Raw genomic sequence first — 20,582 nt, 5'->3', positions numbered from 1 at the left:
GTTCCTGAAGTCTCACTGGTTTGAACCTCTTCAAACGGTTTAATTGAAGTTTCTCACTTGGAAGGTGGTCATGTTGTTGGCCTTGGCATCTGCAAGGCGGGTGTCCGAATTGGCGGCCTTTTCTCACAAGAGCCCCTATATGACCTTCCATGTGGATAGAGCAGAGTTGAGGACTCGTCCTCAATTTTTGCCTAAGGTGGTTTCTTCATTTCATATGAACCAACCTATTGTGGTGCCTGTGGCTACGAGTGACTTGGAGGTTTTCAAGTCCCTGGATGTAGTCAGGGCCTTAAAAATCTATGTAGCCAGGACGGCTCGAGTTAGGAAAACAGAAGCACTGTTTGTCCTGTATGCAGCCAACAAAGTTGGCGCTCCTGCTTCGAAGCAGACTATTGCTTGCTGGATCTGTAACACGATTCAGCAGGCTCATTCTACGGCAGGATTGCCGTTAAAAAATTCGGTAAAGGCCCATTCCACTAGGAAGGTGACCTCTTCTTGGGCGGCTGCCCGAGGCGTCTCGGCTTTACAGCTTTGCTGAGCAGCTACCTGGTCAGGTTCAAACACTTTTGCAAAGTTCTATAAGTTTGATACCCTGGCTGATGAGGACCTTGCGTTTGCTCAGTCGGTGCTGCAGAGTCGTCCGCACTCTCCCGCCCGGTCTGGAGCTTTGGTATAAACCCCATGGTCCTTACAGAGTCCCCAGCATCCTCTAGGACGTAAGAGAAAATAAGATTTTAAACCTAGCGGTAAATCTTTTTCTCCTAGTCCGTAGAGGATGCTGGGCGCCCGTCCCAGTGCGGACTAAATCTGCAAGGCTTGTATATAGTTGTTGCTTACATAAGGGTTATGTTACAGTTGAGATCAGTCTTTAGCTGATACTGTTTTGTGTTCATACTGTTAACTGGTTGCGTATATTGCAGTTTATACGGTGTGGATGGTGTGGGCTGGTATGAATCTTGCCCTGAGATTAATAAAATCCTTTCCTCGTACTGTCCGTCTCCTCTGGGCACAGTTTCTCTAACTGAGGTCTGGAGGAGGGGCATAGAGGGAGGAGCCAGTGCACACCCATTCTAAAGTTCTTTATAGTGCCCATGTCTCCTGCAGAGCCCGTCTATACCCCATGGTCCTTACGGAGTCCCCAGCATCCTCTACGGACTAGGAGAAAAAGATTTACCGGTAGGTTTAAAATCTTATTTTTTTCTCAGAAGCGTAATGATTATTAAGTTTTCTGCTAAATCTGCATTTGAAAGGATAAATTAAGAACCTATTTTAATATCATGCGCTCTTCATTTTAGCACTTATGGAAGCTCATGGTAGAAGAGTCTGACTTAATAGGCCAGTTAAAGGTAAGGAGTGAAAATTAGCATGTTTCCTAGGGAGTACACAGACGTGACACTTGCCAGTGGAACATTGTGTTTGTCCTCTCCATCTAATGGTTAATGAAGCACAAATGGAGAATGTGATGGATAATGGGTGTAAGAAAAGAGTGCCTGCTATGTGCATAGGATGTACCATGTGAGTATTTGTGAAGTGTTCTAGAACTGGCTGTACAGTATATTAACCAATATGCTAGAATACATTTTAGTTGCAGTGGCACAGTATGCACTGTGTTCTAATTAGTTGCTTCTAAGTATAAGTGAATGTACATTTGCTTTATCATTGCTGCTCTTTGAGCACTGACTAGGTAAACATTTTCTTGTAGTTGTAAATCCCACAACTATACCTGGGTCATCATCAATGATTTGCTGATATCATATAATCTAAATGTACATACTTGATCATAGAGTATAGGTTCACAAACTGTTCCTCCGGACTCCAGAAGGTGCACAGGTGTAGTCATTACTCACTGGCACATTTTAACAGATCCACAGGTGGAGCTAATGATTTCACTTGCGATTCTGTAAGGAGACCTGGAAAACATGCACAGTTTGGGGGCCTGAGGACGAGTTTGAGAACCCTCAGATACATCCTTGCTGCAGTCACATTAAACAGCCCTTCTAGTCATGCCATGCTGTAGCACCAGGCATCTTTATGTGTGACTTTTTCTGTGTAAATGCGTCTAAGTTGCATTGTTTTTCAAATAGGATATACACGCATCGTATGCTGATTAAAATGATAGGCGGCTTGCCTATATTCATTGTGTGACTACAGCTGTATATGCATACAAAAATGCTACGTTAGTGTTTTCCTGGAAATCACTGTAGCGTAGCATTTTAAATGTAGATACAGCCACAGTCGCACACTGAATATAGACATACTGCATATCATTTTAATCAGCATAAGCTGCTTGTGCGTCCTAGTCACATAGCGATGCAAATAAGACATATTTTCATCAAAAAAAGACGCCCGACATTAGCAGAGCTTCCCGGGAGCTGCTGGCAAACTCTTGCCAGGCATTTCCTGCTGCATGGCGTATTGAGGCAAGATATGAGGACACATCTGTATGTCCTAGAATATGGGCCAGTTCTATTCCTGTGCCATTCATAAGTTATTATTGGTTGTATTTATTTAAAAAGAAAACCCTATTATTATTGTAATAAACACTTGCTCCAAGTTTACATTATAGAAACCCTGTACATTTAAATGTGTTTGTTTTGTAAGGGCCTTAGGGCGGTATCCAATTAGCCCTGATGCCATTTCAGACGATCAAAATGAGTGGTTATTGCGACTAATAATCAATGGTCATTATTGCTGTACCAATTAGAGGCTATTTAGCTCGTCCGAAATTGGACCTGTGATCGCATGAAAACACTGATCCCATGTGTAGTCGCGGCTCTGGCATGCCATTTATTGCGGATTATGAAATGATATAATCCCCTGATGAGTGCCAGCATCGCGGCTAATTGGATAGCCCCCAGCGATATAATTACCCACAGTCATTGATATATAGAGGATTCTTGTATTATATTCTATCTATCTATCTATCTATCTATCTATCTATCTATCTATCTATCTATCGATCCAGGTAATCTCCCAGCCAGGGAGACAAACACAGATTCCAAATTTTACTTCGTTTCGGGACTCTAATCCCCGTCATCAGGAACAGCATAAAATAAATGGTTACAGGATCCATTTATTTCATGTATGCTGTTCCTGGCGATGAGATTTAGAGGCTCCCTGTGTTTGTCTCCCTCGTTGGGAGATTACCTGGTTCTTTACATTTGTTTACAAGGACACGCAGGTCCTTCTATTATCAGTGAGTGAGTGTCTGTCTATCTATATTATATTAATATCTGGGGTGCCAATAATTGAAAAAGGAGTCTCCAATAATATTATATGTATATTTTATATAATTATTAATATTGATATATATCACTTAATATACGTTTTTCATATATATGCAAATATATTATGTCAAGCTTACAAACTAGTTGGCTGATGTGTATGCAGTTCTCATACATATAAATTATAAAATTATGATTCCAAAGCGAGTTCAGACTTGGAATTCAAGCTCCTGATTATCTGATATTTATTTACGTGCAAATCAAATCATACAGAATAAGATATACACAGTGGTGATATAGACACTAATCATTTATACTTCCTTCATTATAAATAACATAACAGGAAACAATTAGACGACTTAGACAATAACGTAAATTATATACTTGCAAGTCTATTATACATAGCTACTCTGAGGATCCTTCTTTCTGTGTGTGCCCAACTCTCTGCTCCAGCACTCTAGCTTTGTTCCCTTCTGGCTTCTCATCTATCACGATCCAGCATCATGTATATTTATACCTCATACTCCACCAACTCAACTGGTATGTTCTGATAGTATTCTGAAAAATTGGAGTTTCAGCACTGCGCAGAAATGGCTGCTAATATGTGAATGGAGGAGTGACACCCACACCCCAAACAAGTGCAATATCGAAAAAAATACCACCACACAACCAGCGCACAAATCCTTCTATAAACAGATCAAGGGGTTGGGTCTTCTCATTCGGTGATTATGTGAATCAGTAGTCCTCAATACCTCAAGACAAAAACATATACATACATAGTGTGATACTGTAATTTTCTCAAATAAATGGGTATCTGTATTTAGGCGGTTACTCGTACCCCTTGTGATGGTCTACACATATGTAGACAAATTCAGCTTTTAAGGAACGAATGACACAAAGTAGGCCAATCTGGTCTCCTCCAGGGAACTTCTCTCCAGAAGATATCTCTCCCACAAATATGAAATCAAGAAGAAATCTCCATAGCGTAAAACCTTCAAATGATTTATTAAAACACAATGTGGGACAGACTAACCCTGTACCCACACAATTTAAAACACAGAATCCAAAGTGCAGAAGATGGGACTCCTACCAGATGGTGTTGTCCACTCTGAAAGGTAGACAATATGGGCATAGAATAAGGAGTTGCAGGCGTCCCTGGATCTCAACCTCCAAATCCTGGGTAGGGGTCCCTCTGTCTGGTCACCTTCCTTGCCAACGCGTTTCGATACGTAGTATCTTCCTCAAGGCATATGGAAAATGAGCATACAGCAGGCTATTTATACCCGCCTATCCGTACCTATAGGTCAATTCAAAAGATTACGACGTAATTGCACGGAGTCTTCAGTATTTATTGAACAGGCGGGGGAGATGAAAGAAAATTTCTTAGCCTGTGGGTACGATGAGAAAGCTGTCCTTAATTCACTTGAAATTGCCCAGAATACTGATAGAAATGATTTAATATATAAGGAAAGAGAAACAAAAAAGAATGATGAGAGATTTAAGTGGGCATTTACAACCCAGTTTACCTCACAACATAAACAAGTAGAGGGGGTGTTGTCTGTCCCACATTGTGTTTTAATAAATCATTTGAAGGTTTTACGCTATGGAGATTTCTTCTTGATTTCATATTTGTGGGAGAGATATCTTCTGGAGAGAAGTTCCCTGGAGGAGACCAGATTGGCCTACTTTGTGTCATTCGTTCCTTAAAAGCTGAATTTGTCTACATATGTGTAGACCATCACAAGGGGTACGAGTAACCGCCTAAATACAGATACCCATTTATTTGAGAAAATTACAGTATCACACTATGTATGTATATGTTTTTGTCTTGAGGTATTGAGGACTACTGATTCACATAATCACCGAATGAGAAGACCCAACCCCTTGATCTGTTTATAGAAGGATTTGTGCGCTGGTTGTGTGGTGGTATTATGTTCTGATAGTGTCCAGTGTGATAGATAATTCTAGTTTTGCCATTCACATTCCAAGGTGGAATATCCTGCTAAAAGACATCCTGAACCAAGTTGAATTGTTCTGCCCAAGCAGGCATGGTATCATGCCGAACTTGGCCCACTTTGCCTCAAGTAAGGAGAGTATTATAAAATTCAGAATGTCTTTTCATCCAGAAGTCTGTTGTGTTTGATTTGTAGAGAAAGTAGTCCATGCCTGAGGCGGTGGTGCAGACCTGTTTTATCTCATAGGTGTGTTCTTTTTTTATAGTAGTAATTTACCTACTGTTGCAATGGCCTATACCAGGCAATAGAAAAGTCATTTTTAAGATTACCCAAGGGATTTCGAATTGAGATCATGATCTAAACTGTATACATCCCAAACAGCTTTGTGTGCTTGGGGACACCGGAGGTTAATCCCCAATGTACTTCTAGCATAGACTACCCCCTCCCTTCCACGTACCTGAATTGTATTTTCGAATTGATATGAGCAACTTACATTTTGTTCTATTAGTATGAGGGGCATGGATAGGACTAGTGTTTGGAGGGCATGCTGGTCTATGTAGTGCTATTTGGAGATCCTGGGGGTATCTTCAGGTAAGTTAGCTCTCAATACGGATGCATTTGCTCAGATGCCATTATCATGTGGCATTATGTTATATTACCCAGAAGGGTTATTGTTGTTATTATTAGTACCTGGGGCGAGTCTGGGGTGCGGTTCCCCCTGGATTGGTGGGGCTTGGCTGCTTTGAGGTAGCACACTGCGAGATCTTATTTAGTACTCCCTTAACACATTTATTATACCTTCTGGTCTTTTAATTACACCTTCACTAGTATATTCATTTTTGTGTATAGATTTTGCTTTCTTTTTATTAACACGTACTAACATTTTACCTTCTCACATTTTACCTTTTCACACTGTGCTGCCCTGGGGTAGCTGGCCTTTGCTGGTTTGTGGGGTTCTGCACCCCAGGCCCAGACCTAGAGTTAGGGGCCACCAGCATCAGAGGAGCCTTGTCAGGGCCTGTTGGCTTATCACATATTTACAAATGTATCTAATTAAGAGTTTTCCTTTTTTAAGCCATAAAATAAGGAATCCACAGGTGTGTTTGGGATGTAGCTAGAAATACATTGGGGATTAACCCTCTGTGTCCCCCAGCACACCAAGCTGCACCTGTACCAAGACATGAAAGACTATGGGCCTAATTCAGACCTGATCGCAAAAGCAAAATCTTTCTCTAATCAGCAAAACCATGGGCCTAATTCAGACCTGATCGCTGCTGTGCATTTTCACACAGCAGCCGATCAGGTCTGAACTGCGCATGCCAGACAGCCAATGGCCATCTCAGCCCTGATTGACAGGCAGAGGCGTTCGCTGGGCGGGCCGGTGGTGTTTGGCCGCCGTTTTAGGTCCAGGAAACTCAGTCGTGCCCGGACCGTGCGGGGGGCGGGCCGCGGCGGCTGCGTGACGTCACATGAGCCGCTGCGACCCGGACAGTGACGGGTAGCTCCCTGCCAGGGCGCAGGAGCTGTACTGGTAGGGAGCTACTCTTCAGGTACAAAAGCCGCAATGCTTTTGTACCTGTGTGTGGTCTGGGCGTCCCCCCGCATGTCTGAGTAACTGATTGTAGCCGTGCAATATTTTGCACAGATACGATCAGTACTGAATTAGGCCCCATGTGCACTGCTGGTGGAGCAGATATTTACATGTGCATCTGCCTCACCTGCACTGCACATGGTTTTGCCCATTAGAGGAAGGTGTTGCTTTTGCAATCAACCTTGAATTAGACCCAAAATCTCCTGTTTACAATTAATGATATTTAATTCAGATAATATATCTTTAATCCTAATATTCCTAAATTATATTTTATTTGAACAATTATCTATATGGCAACGCAGTACTACTACTCTTGTTTTGCAATCTCAAATATACTCCAGATCTGCATGTTTTGTATAATATGTCGTTATTTACAGTACAGTAGAAATGTGTTTGGATGTATTATTCTCATGTTTGGGAGGGTTCTGTATCATTTACTGGCGGCCGGGATAAATATACTGACAGCGGCATCCCGGTGCCAGTATACCGGCAGTGTGGCTAGCGCAAAGAGTCCAGGTTCTAGTCCCACTCTATGGGTGTTGTGGACACCCATGAGTGGGAATAGTCCTGTTGCGCTGGTATTCTGGCTGCCGGCATTGCCAGCTGTCGGGATTCAGGCGTCCGTATCCTGGCTGCCGGGATCCCAACAGCCAGCAAATTAAATGTATACCGTTTGGGATAGTTGTTCCATTACAGTTTGTGACATACAAGGTGAATTTGGCTCCAAGTGTTTCTGGAAATTGTATTTGGGTATTATTCATTTCAACTTTCAGGTTATAAAAGATTTCTACCTGCTGGGAAGAGGGGAATTGTTTCAGGCCTTCATAGATACAGCAAAGCAGATGCTGAAAACACCACCTACTGCTGTCACAGAACATGGTGAGTACATGGTGTACACACGGGGGGCAGCCTGTGCCCACACAGGGGACAAGGAATAGGTTTCAGATTGTGATTTCATTGGCTGTGTCCTCTCACATGCATTGTGTAGGTCAATGTGTCATGTATGTAAGCTGTAAATCCTGGGTGAGACTGTGTGTGGGAGCAAAGACTTCACTGTGTATGTTCCAGTGTCCATTGCCCATTTTAGAATCAGCTTCTTCTCTCCAACAGATGTCAATGTAGCATTCCAGTTATCGGCCCATAAGGTTTTACTCGATGATGACAACCTTCTCCCCCTCCTCCATTTAACCATTGATTACCATGGCAAGGAACATAAAGGTATGTGGATTCCTGTTTTTTTTTTCTCTAGACTGTCCAAGTTTGTATCTGTACTTTGTGGCTGCTTTTATCGGTCACACAAAGCCATCAGGACTTGGATGAATGTTGAGATGCTCTATATGCAGAACACTGGTAATGTGATGGGATGGAGAGGAGAAGTAAGGGGCAGTGTGTCATAAACAGTAACGATGGTTGTGTCTTGAGCTAATCATGGTCTCCTAATTGGCTTATTCTCAGTAGTAAGCAATCTTCATAATGTGCTGTGTATTTATCCATAGACATCTCTCAGCCAAGGGAAGGTCCATCACGTGACACCTCTCCTAGAGACGCTCCTACTTCTGGTTGGGCTGCTCTTGGATTGTCCTATAAGGTGCAGTGGCCCCTGCATATTCTGTTCACACCAGCTGTATTAGAAAAGTGAGTGCTCCTTCTTATGAACTCGTTCAGATGGATAATTCTCACTATCTGTAAACTGTAGCATTATATATTTATACAGATGTGTTTCTTATTATCATATAAATTATGTGCACACTCTTTTAAATCCCTGTACTAAATGATATATTCCTGAATAAACTGATCTCAGCAGCCTTAATAGAACCTGACATTTTCAATTGGCTCCTTTGAAGGCCGTACTTGCATCACTCGTGAGCAGTTCAGAAACAAGCACTTATGTAATGGTCTTTGAATCTGTTCAGTAACAGGAGTGCTCTGTACAAACTGCAGATTGATGGACTCATGTCTAGAGTCATTGGTAGTCATGTTATAGCAAGTATACTGGACATGCTGTGCTTATATTTTGACATTTTTGTACTGCACCAGAGTCCCTCCTGGAGGTGTTACATGTGTGAAGGTAAAGGCAGGAATAATTAAACTTATTTTCTGCAGCGGGGAACACTGTGTTCCACAGGGAAAACATTGAGATGTAGAGCGCGATCTTGGATCCAGTGGCACCATCAGGCAAAGCTTTGACTGTCCCAGGATGCACTGGGGCCTCCTCTATAACCCTGCCTCCAGGCACTGAGAGCTCAGTTTCGAGTGGTGCCTGCAGGCAGCAGGTCACCTAACAGGCGGGCTGCACTGGGCAGTCCTGAAAAAGCTTAAGTAGACTTCGAGGGCCGCAGCACTGTTATGTCGGGGTGACATTCAGTGCTGTGTCTCCGTCACCTCCCAAGCGGCGTTGCATATTCCCGTGGCTCAGTTCCCGGGTACTTGCGGTGGAGACGCTCCGGCTTAGGCAAACGGTCGCAGACGCTCTCCTGGTTCGCGTGGTTGCTACGAAGGTAGGATGTAAGAGGGTCTCCCAGACGGGACCTGCCACTAAATCGCGTTCCAGTTCGCAGTCTAGGGAGACGGACTGTGACGCTGGCATGGACACTGTCACCGAGCAGGAACCCCACTAGATCCACCAGGGCATAGGAGTACAGGTCGGGTGTACTAAAGCCCCTATTGATAGGGCTTCGTAGTACCGGCAGTGAGGACCAGCATAGGGGACCCGGCGCTTGACCTGTAGGCCCCCCCCGGGCACAGGGCACCATCTCCTCGCAGATTTACCGCCCTGGAGCTGCCTCACACTCGCCCTCCGTTCTTGACAGAGACGCTGGTTGCCATCTTCTGAGCATAGCTGCTACTGGTCTCCGTGATTGCAGGGCAAGGTCTCCCCTGTAAAGCCGCCTGTACACAGCGCTGAGACTTTACAGACACTTGAGTACACTACATGTCTTATTACAGACAGCGTTAATTAAGAAAGAGTGTACCTATTACAGGATATATTGTACGAGTATTCTGATATATAGCTCCAGTCTAGGACCGCACTGTGTTTTATATACATATATACTAGTCCAGTGCAGTTTTATTGTGCTTATAATAATCTCTGCATTGCGTGTGACTGTGTGTGCCTGTATCTGCTTTATGGTTTCACTCTCATGTGTATCCCATCAAAGGTAGCTGTCACTATAGTCTGTACCCAAAGGGACTAAGTTCGTCAGGGTCCTCTAATATAGTGAATTCAAAAAAGGGGGTGAGGTGGATTTTTTTCGGGCGCTCCCGGCTGCTGAAAATGTGTAGCTCCAGAGTTTACACCACTCTGAATCAATCTAGACATGTACACAATATAAGCAGATCAAACCTTCCCTTATATATATGTGGATGATTCTTCATGTATTTCGACAAATCAAATAGTCTTTTCCCACTCACATATAGGGCGGTACATAGAAAGAAGAAATAACAATACAATGGTGTAGTATGTCTTTAACAATTTACAATGCACCCAAGTGTTCTGGGATAATTCCTACTGTAAATGTTGATTTCGTGATGAACCTCCACCGTCTTCAATATATGGTATAGATACGGATGAGCGTACCCAACTCACAATGAGTGTGCAAGTTCAGAGTATGTAAAGGTTTCTTTAGATGTTCCTAAGAGTAACAGCGTACTCCAACTCACAGTTCAAAAGATATTCTTAATTGCATAAAAGTATCTTTAGATGTTTCTAAGAGTAACAGCATACCCTAATTCACAGTTCAGAAGATATTCTTAATCACATAAAGGTATCTTTCGGTATCCATAAGCCAGACAGTGTAAAAACTTAAATGGTTTTATTCCATAAAAATTTAATGTCTAAGCATTTAAAAAAATTCCAAAAGGAATGTACAATGACATAAAAAATTACAGGAGCAAAGGTACACGATCTCACCGGATGGGATGGTCCACTGGTAAGTGACCACCGATCGGTCAGGTTCCGGAATAAATCCTTCTCAGTCGGGGTCCCAAAGGTCCAAATCCCAAACGGAGAGACCGTGTATCACAATTATCGAATGCTCCTCTCTGCCACCAACACGTTTCGATCTATAAAAAGATCTTTGTTAATGCCTTGAGAAAGATGTATGTTACTGTCTCATACAACGGGATTTAGTTCACAAGTTTGTGTACTCTGACGCTGGTTGTGTACTTTGTTTGCTGGTTGTGTATTCTGTCTGGCTTCATCGTACTAATAGCCTGATTGTTGCTTTATTACAATGTCTAACAATAAGGGCAGTAAAACTCTGGAAGCTCCTGTAAGTTGCAAGGTATGCTCCAGAGGTTTACCTGAGGGGGGGAAGTATTATGTGATGGTCTGTGTTCTAAATGTCATACATCTCCCACTCAGCCTGCAGCTCCTGTAACTACAATAGAGCTAACCTGGGCTATGCTCACTACCCTCCTGGGGACTCTGGTGGACCGTTTAGCACCCCCTATGGGACCTCCGGTGCCACTGCCGCCACAAGTCGTCCCTATAGTAAATCCTCCTTGGGCGGAAAATTTGTCTACCTAGCTGAAGCAGTTAAATCCGTCTTTGGTTAGACAGAAATCTACTCCAGGTCACTCCCGTGTCTCTGGGTCCTCTAAGCGGGCTACTTCCTCCTTACAATCCACTAACCTCTCTGACGTTTCATCTGATGAGGAGGGGGAGCATACGGTCCCGTCAGACACTGAATCCTGTGTTACTGACGAGGATTCTCCCTCACAGGTTGATGTCCCTGCCCTAGTGGATGCTATTAAGCAGATCCTACAAATCACTGAAGATGAGGATTCCACTACAGTGGCCAAGAAAACTGATATGTTTAAACAGCAGAAAGTGGTTAGAATTGTACTACCCCATTCTGATAATCTTGTGGACATCAGACGGGAACCCTGGTCTACCCCAGGTAAGAAATTCCCGCTGCCTAAACGGGCTTTGGCTCAATTTTCTCTCCCTGCAGAGTTATGTACTAAGTGGGAGAATCCGCCGCCGGTGGATTCTCACGTCACCCGTATAGTGGTGTCGTCTACTCTGCCTGTCACCACTGTCACCTCACTGAAAGAACTGACAGATAAGCGTGTGGCGGGATTCCTGAAATCTTTATATTCCCTCACAGGGGCCATTCATGGACCCACGATAGCTGCCTCTTGGGCCGCAAAAGGTATTGAGGCGTGGGTTCAGCTGTTAGAGGATGAGCTGCCCGAGGATATTTCTTACAAAGCCAGACAATAACTGTCTTACATATGCACCACCGCCTACTACATTCAGGAGGCGTCCTCTGAGGTGAGGGTACTGGCAGCCAAAGCGTCGCCTACGTCTGTCTTGGCTCGCCGTATACTGTGGTCAAGGTCGCGGAAAGTGGATTTAGACTCTAAGAAGACTTTGGAGGTGCTCCCCTTCACTGGGGACATTTTATTTGGAGAGGATCTCAATAAAATAGTGTCTGAATTAGCAGCTGCTAAGACTGCTTTTCTTCCTCCTACTAATTCTTCTACACAGAATGCGAAGACTACCACTTTTCGTTCCTTTTGACCTCAAGGGAAATCCAAGAGTCAGACTTACCCGAGACAATCTCGTGCTTCCAAGACCACCAAGCCCAAGACGAAACAGTCCTGGGCAGCCCCTCAGCCTGCTTCAAAACAAGACAAGCCTGCTGCATGACGGGCGGGAGGACCCCAGGATGGGAGGCCGACTTCTACAGTTCGCCCAGGTCTGGTTAAAGACTACTTCAGATGCTTGGGTACTAGAAGTTATCTCTAACTGGTACGCTGTCTCCTTCAAGAGACGTCACCCCCACCAGTTCTGCACTGCGGTACTCCCTTTGGATCCGTTGAAGGCGCAGGCTCTACAAACGGTGGTAGGTTTCCTCCTGAGTACAGGAGTGTGGCAAAGGCTATTATTCAACCCTGTTTCTTTTGCAGAAACCAAGTGGGTCTTTTCGGCCTATACTCAATCTCAAGTCACTGAACAAATTTGTGAGGGTCGCCAAATTTCATATGGAAACATTGTGCTCTATTGTGCTGGCGATGGAACTCGGAGATTACATAGTACAGGATGCTTATCTGCATATTTCTATTGCCATATCGCATCAGCAGTTCCTGCAGTTTGCTATTGGCGACAAATCACTACCAATTCCAGGCTCTGCCATTCGGACTGGCCACGGCTCCTCGGATCTTCACCAAGGTTATGGCCGCGATGATGGCGCACATCCGACACCAGGGATTCAGAATCCTGCCGTATCTGGACGACTTGCTGATCCTGGCAAACTCCCACGATGTCCTCCTTAGTCATCTGCAATGGACGGTAAACTTCCTACAAGCCCACAGATGGCTCATCAGCTGGAAGAAGTCCTCGCTGGTCCCTGCCCGGAGCATGGTGCACCTGGGGGCCCTACTGGACACACACAGTCAAGGACTGTTTCTGTCTCCAGGGAAGGTCCTTAAGCTTCAGGACAGGATAAGATACTTCTTCCCTCGCCAAAGAGTGTCGATTCACTAGGCGATGCAGGTACTTGGCCTGATGGTGTCGACGTTCGACATGGTGGAGTACGCTAAATTTCATTCCCATTCTCTGCAACGATTAATTCTTGTCAAGTGGGACGGCCTTCCTCATCGGATCAGATCCGAAATGATCTTGTTGGCTGCAGAGGTTCGTTTGTCGCTGACCTAGTGGCTCCAGGACCAGCAATTGAGCAGGGGCCGTCCCTTCTGGATCCCCGACTGGGTCCTCTTGACGACGGATGCCAGTCTGAGGGGATGGGGAGCAGTGTTGGAGCAACACTGTTTTCAGGACCAAGGAAAAGTCACTCCTTCCAATAAACATCCTAGAGCTGAGGGCGGTGTTCAACGCATTATCGCTTGCCCTGCCACTGGTACGGAACAGACCGGTTCAAGTACGGTCAGACAATAGTGGCATACATAAACCATCAAGGCGGCACTCAAAGCCGCACGGCTATGAAGGAAGTGTCAAAAATCATTTGTTGGGCAGAACGCCATCTGCCAAGTATATCAGCAGTGTTCATTCCGGGTGTCCTGAACTGGGAAGCGGACTACCTCAGTCGCCAGGACGTATACGCCGGAGATTGGAGTCTTCTTCCAGAAGTCTTTCAACTCCTAGTGGACAGGTGGGGTCTACTGGACGTAGACCTCATGGCGTCTCGACACAATCACAAGGTTCCGGTCTTCAGATCAAGGACAAGGGATCCTCCAAGCAGCGTTCGTGAACGCACTAGTAATTCCATGGAACTTTCGGCTGCCTTATGTGTTCCCTCCAGTGTCACTCCTGCCCAGGGTTCTATGGAAGTTCAAACAGGAAGGACTAAGGCTGCTTCTAGTCGCCCCAGCGTGGTCCAGAAGGCATTGGTTCTCAGACCTGCAGGGTCTATCGACGGGGCATCCCCTTCTACTTCCTCAACGACCCGACCTCCTCGTACAGGGCCTTTGTCTCTACCCAGACCTGGCCAGATTGGCTTTTGACAGCGTTGCTCTTGAAGCATCACTTCTGAGAGCCAAAGGATTTTTGGAGGCTGTTATTCAAACGATGTTGAAAGGCCGCAAGCCGGCTTCTGAACGGACTTATTAGTTATTACAGGGTTTGGAATTCTTCCACCTGGTGTGCTGAGAAGAATTATGATGTCCATAGATTCAGAACTTCCGGAATACTGGCTTTTCTGCAGAGAGGCCTAGACTTAAGGTTCATATTTCTCTAACGTCCTAGAGGATGCTGGGGTCCACATTAGTACCATGGGGTATAGACGGGGCCATTGGCACTTTAAGAGTGTGGGCTGGCTCCTCCCTCTATGCCCCTCCTACCAGACTCGGTTTAGAAATTGTGCCCGGGGGAGCCGGTCTGAGCTCTCCTGAGCTTTCCTGGGAAAAGTTTAGTTTAGAGTTTTTTATTTTACAGGGAGACTGCTGGCAACAGCCTTCCTGCAGCGTGGGACTAAGGGAGGGAGCAGTATCCGCCCTGCGGGGTCTGAGCCACTGACTCCGCTGACTGGACACTGAGCTCCAGAGGGACTGATCGGTCCCCGCCGCAGGGGCACCGCTCACTCCAGCAGCATGCCGCCGACCCCTTACAGAGCTGAAAGATGTGGTGAGTTAGTCACCGACCCCCCCTAGCAAGCGGGGGGCCGGTGTGAAGATGGCAGCAACAGGGGAGGGAGCGCGGTATTACTGCGCTCCCGGATGGTTACCAGAGGCACACTGTCCGGAGCTGTGAGGGACGCCCTGGGCCAGCGCTTACCCGTCACACTTGGTCAGCAAGCCTGTCGGGCCCCTGGGATCCAACCAGCACAACTCCTCAGACCAAAATTTAAATACTGCTGAGCGGGAAGACTTCGCCGGGAATGGGGCGGAGCTTCTCAGAGCGGACCTGCAGCATTCCAGCGCCATTTTCCTCCATGTTGCATGCTGAAGGAAGATCCTCATCCACTCCACAGCAGCTCCAGTTATTGTACGGTACCAGGGGGTTGTAGAAGGGAGGGGAGGCTGAATACTTGACTGTGTGTCCTATTAAGGAGCACAAGTCAGCCCTGGTAAGAGATGTCTCTTAGTATAGAAAGTGCCGGTGTGGGTTGGCTCCAATCTCTGTCTCTCTCTTGCCATTCTTGAGGGGGGGGGGGGGGGGGGGGGAAACTCTGTCCTGTGTGTGGTGTGTTTGGTGGTCACTAGCAGCGATGTCCAGGGATACTGTGTCTTATGCTGCTGAGGATTTATCCTCCCAGGATGATCCCATTCCATGCAATCAGGTTAGCACTGGTTTAGCACAGATTCCAGCAAGGGAACCAGAGTGGTTTTCCTCTATCAGGACTTGGATGTCCCAGATTTCTGACAGGGTTACCAGTAATGAGTCGGCAACCCAGGTCTTGCAGTCCTCCATGGCTGTATGGCCCTTGTCAGGTACCTCGGGTCAACCCGCTATATATCCCCACAAACGTGTGCTTGTGCAGGTAACACAAGACGACACGGATACCGATTCTGACACTACAGATGGTGACGGGGATGTGTTGCGGGGGTCCGCATCTCTTGCAATGGGGGGTGCAGTTGTTGATAGAGGCGATCAGGGATGTGTTAAATGTTAATGATACCACACCTGAGCAGGTTGAGGAGGCTTTCTTCACTGAAAACAAGAAAGCTTCGCTAACCTTCCCTGCGTCAAAAGAGCTGAATGCTATATTTGAAAAGGCCTGGGTGAACCCTGAAAAGAAGTTTCAGATCCCTAAAAGGGTTCTGGTAGCTTTTCCTTTCCGTGAGGAGGACAGGAAAAGGTGGGAAAACCTGCCAATCGTTGACGCTTCTGTATCTAGACTCTCAAAGAAGGTGGTTTTGCCGGTACCGGGATCTACCGCCTTAAAGGAGGCAGCAGATAGGAAAATTGATAATACTCTGAAATCAGTGTACACTGCTGCAGGGGCCATATTACGTCCCACTATTGCTAGTGCATGGATTGCTAAGGCTATAGTGAAATGGTCGGCTGCCTTGATGGAGGATTTGTATACGATGGATAGGGATGACGTTGCATTGTATTTACGTAACATTCATGATTCTGCAGGTTTCATGGTGGAATCTATGAAAGACCTGGGTTCCATGGCTGCGGGAATTTCTTCCATGTCTGTTTCAGCTCGTCGGGGACTGTGGCTCCGCCAGTGGTCTGACGACGCGGAATCCAGAAAAAGTGTGGAGTCGCTGCCCTATACAGGTCAAGCTCTCTTTGGGGAAGCCCTAGACGCGTGGATATCTACCGCTAATGCGGGTAAGTTTCCGTATCTTCCCTCAGCAGCTCCTGCTCCGAAGAGGTCCTTCTCAGCTTCGCAGCAGTCCTTTCGGCCCAACAAGACCAGAAAGGCCAAGTCTTCCGGTTCCTTCTTCAGAGGAGGTAAGGTTATGTCCAAGAAGCCTGCCGCTGCAGGTTCCCAAGAACAAAAGCCTGGTTCAGGTACCCCTAAGTCCTCCGCATGACGGTGGACGGGGCGGCCCGGAGGTGGGGTCTGTGGGGGCGAGACTCAGACAGTTCAGTCAAGTCTGGGTCTCCTCCGGCCTGGATCCCTGGGTGTTGGATATTGTCTCTCAGGGATACAGGCTGGAATTTCATAGTCTCCCTCCTCATTGGTTTTTCAAGTCGGGCTTCCCAGCTCTGTTTGGAGCACAGCACAGTACTACTGGAGGCTGTTCAACGGCTGGTAGAGGCACAAGTCATTGTGCCGGTACCACCGCACATGCAGGCGAAAGGTTACTATTCAAACCTTTTCGTGGTACCGAAACCGGATGGTTCGGTCAGGCCCATCCTGAACCTGAAATCACTGAACCTCTTTCTAAAGGAGTTCAAGTTCAAGATGGAGTCTCCAGGGCGGTAATATCAGGTCTGGAAGAGGGGGAATTCCTGGTATCCTTGGATATCAAGGATGCGTACCTTCACGTTCCGATCTGGTTGCCGCATCAGGCTTATCTCCGCTTTGCATTGCAGGACTGTCATTTTCAGTTCCAGGCACTGCCGTTTGGCCTCTCGCCAGCGCCGAGGGTGTTTACCAAGGTAATGGCGGAGATGATGGTGCTGCTCCGCAAGCGGGGGGTGAACATCATTCCTTATCTGGACGATCTCCTGATAAAGGCGTCGTCCAGGGAACAGCTGCTGCAGTCCATTGCTCTCACAACACGGCTGCTTCAGAGTCACGGGTGGATTCTGAACTTTCCAAAGTCACATTTGGAACCAACCCGGAGATTGTCTTTTCTGGGAATGATCCTGGATACGGAAGTACAGCGGGTTTTCCTTCCGCAGGACAAGGCGATGGTGATCCAATCTATGGTCCGGGATGTCTTGAAGCCAACCTGGGTGTCGGTTCATCAATGCATTCGCCTTTTGGGAAAGATGGTGGCCTCTTACGAGGCTCTCCAGTATGGGAGGTTCCATGCTCGGACCTTCCAACTGGATCTACTGGACAAGTGGTCGGGTTCTCACCTCCACATGCACCAGAAAATTCGTCTGTCACCAAGAGCGAGGATTTCACTCCTCTGGTGGCTCCAATGGCCTCACCTCCTGGAAGGCCGAAGGTTCGGGATACAGGACTGGGTCCTTCTAACAACGGATGCGAGCCTCAGGGGCTGGGGAGCAGTCACTCAAGGGGTGACCTTCCAAGGACGGTGGTCGAGCCTGGAAGCCGGCCTGCACATCAACATTCTGGAACTTAGAGCCGTCCACAACGGTCTTCTTCAGGCGGCCCCTCTTCTAAGAAATCGGGCCATTCAGGTGCAGTAGGACAACGTAACAACAGAGGCTTACATAAACGACAGGGCGGAACGAAGAGCAGAGCGGCAATGGCAGAGGTGGCAAGAATACTCCTCTGGACAGAAAACACGCGTTAGCGCTGTCCGCCATCTTCATTCCGGGAGTAGACAACTGGGAAGCTGACTTCCTCAGCAGACCCAATCTCCATCCAGGAGAGTGGGGCCTCCATCCGGAGGTATTCAAGGAAATAACGGATCTTTGGGGTCTACCCCAGATAGACATGATGGCCTCTTGTCTAAACAAGAAGCTTCGGCGCTATTGTTCCAGGTCGAGGGACCCTCCGGCAGTGGTGGTGGACGCCCTGGTGTCTCCGTGGGTGTTCCAGTCAGTGTACGTGTTTCCACCACTCCTACTTATCCCAAGAATCCTAAAGCTCATAAGGAGAAAAAGGGTTCAAGCGATCCGCATTGCCCCAGACTGGCCAAGACGAGCTTTGTACGCGGACCTTCTGGATCTACTACAAGAAGAGCCGAGGCCTCTTCCTCTTCGGGAGGACCTGCTGCAGCAGGGTCCGTTCGCCTATCAAGACTTACCGCGGCTACGTTTGACGGCATGAAAGTTAAGCGCCTGATTATTGCTCGGAAGGGTATTCCGAAAGAAGTTATTCCTACCCTCATACAGGCTAGGAAAGGGGTAACGTCTAAACATTACCATTGTATTTGAAAAAAATAGGTCTCTTGGTGTTTGTCCAAGAAGTTTCCTGCGGTGGAATTTCAACTGGAACGTTTCCTCCTATTCCTGCAGGCAGGAGTGGATATGGGGCTGAGATTGGGATCTGTGAAGGTCCAGATTTCAGCCCTGTCCATTTTCTTTCAGAAAAAATTGGCTGCCCTCCCTGAGGTTCAGACCTTTTTGAAGGGAGTTCTGCATATCCAACCTCCCTTTGTACCGCCTACGGCGCCTTGAGACCTTAACGTGGTGTTGCAGTTTCTCCAGTTGGATTGGTTTGAGCCTCTACAGGAGGTGGACCTCAAATTTCTTACATGGAAGGCGGTCACTTTGTTGGCCTTAGCATTCTGCTAGGCGTGTCTCTGAGCTGGGGGCTTTGTCATGCAAAAGCCCTTACTTGATCTTCTATGAGGATAGAGCTGAGCTCCGGACTCGTCAACAGTTCCTTCCAAAGGTTGTGTCGGCGTTTCATATCAACCAACCTATTGTGGTGCCAGTGGCTAATGACTCCTCGATTACTTCAAAGTCCTTGGATGTCATGAGGGCTCTGAAGATTTATGTGAAGAGAACTGCTCGTCACAGGAAGTCGGACTCTTTGTTTGTCCTATATGATCCCAAGAAAATTGGGCGTCCTGCTACTAAGCAATCTATTTCTCGCTGGATTAGGTTCACTATCCAACATAGTAATGGGTTTTACAAGTGCGCCTGAAAGAATTGTGTTTTTTTCTCTTCCTAATGGTTTGTACCCTCAATGTGATGGCACTGCTAAACAATATTAGCTGTAATCTAATCTCTGACAATAATTAATGATGCTGAAATAAAATTGTGTTTTTATTTTGTGTTAGTACACTGAAACGTCTGCTAATACAGGGAAGGGGGGGTAGATAGGGGAGAAAACGGGGGAGGGTTCCACTGCTATGGATGAAGCAGTGATAATGTTCATAAATGAGCACAATTGGAATAAATATGCTGATATTCCACTTCAGAAAGGTGGCGTCCCACCTCTGCAGTGGATAATGTCTTGGATGGATATTGTCCAGAGCTAATAAATGATCTGTGAAATGTCTTTTACATAGGTGGGATCCAGAAAAAGAGCAAGGGGTACCCCTGAGTAGCCGCTGGCGGTGTGGGGTCAGGGTAGGGCTGGTGCTCTTAGTAGTGAGGACTCCGGACAGACCGTACCCCTCTACGTCCTGAACTACCCCGATGTCGCTCTGATGAGCGCTGCGCTCATCAGAGCGACATCGGGGTAGTTCAGGACGTAGAGGGGTACGGACAGAGCAGGACGTAGAGGTATCCCGGACAGAAGGGGATCGATCACTTGTCTTGGAGAGGGAGAAGGGGACTGCTTCTAGCCCTGCTCGGGCTGTCCGCTGCGCCTTCTCCTCTCCTACAGAGTCCCTTACCTTCTAGCTTCTGCTCCGTCTCCTGTCCCTCCGCCAGCGGTCTGCTCCGTAGTCGCTGCTGTGCCCGGCGTCCTCCCGCACTTCCGGGTTGGTCCGATCACGTGACCGAGTTGAAATCTCAATGGGTGCCGTTTCTTTCCTCTCTCGTCCTTCCTCCTCTGGGTCTTAAATCGATCGCTCTGATATTCAATTTTAAAGTCTTAAGGACTCCCTGACGAAGGCCAACACTGGCCGATACGCGTTGGAGAACACAAGCACAAACGAGCACATCCACAATAGACTTTTCTCCCCTATCTACCCCCCCCCTACCCTGTATTAGCAGACGTTTCAGTGTACTAACACAAAATAAAAACACAATTTTATTTCAGCATCATTAATTATTGTCAGTGATTATATTACAGCTAATATTGTTTAGCAGTACCATCACATTGAGGGTACAAACCATTAGGAAGAGAAAAA

At 46.7% G+C, this 20,582-nt stretch overlaps 1 protein-coding gene across 1 annotated transcript in view; it reads left to right on the top strand.

The window, feature by feature from the left end:
- The window catches only part of TUBGCP4 (tubulin gamma complex component 4), a 164,657-nt gene that overhangs the window by 91,180 nt on the left and 52,895 nt on the right, over positions 1–20,582 (top strand). The window contains exons 10-13 of the mRNA XM_063925919.1: positions 1,296–1,346; positions 7,544–7,649; positions 7,881–7,988; positions 8,267–8,405. Of these exons, the coding sequence (XP_063781989.1) occupies positions 1,296–1,346; positions 7,544–7,649; positions 7,881–7,988; positions 8,267–8,405 (404 nt within the window). The remainder of the gene's footprint in view (positions 1–1,295; positions 1,347–7,543; positions 7,650–7,880; positions 7,989–8,266; positions 8,406–20,582) is intronic.

Source organism: Pseudophryne corroboree, chromosome 6 (genome assembly GCF_028390025.1).
Source record: "Pseudophryne corroboree isolate aPseCor3 chromosome 6, aPseCor3.hap2, whole genome shotgun sequence".
NCBI lineage: Eukaryota > Metazoa > Chordata > Amphibia > Anura > Myobatrachidae > Pseudophryne > Pseudophryne corroboree.
Note: the sequence above shows the minus strand (reverse complement) of the source record. Positions and strands in the feature narration are given on the sequence as shown.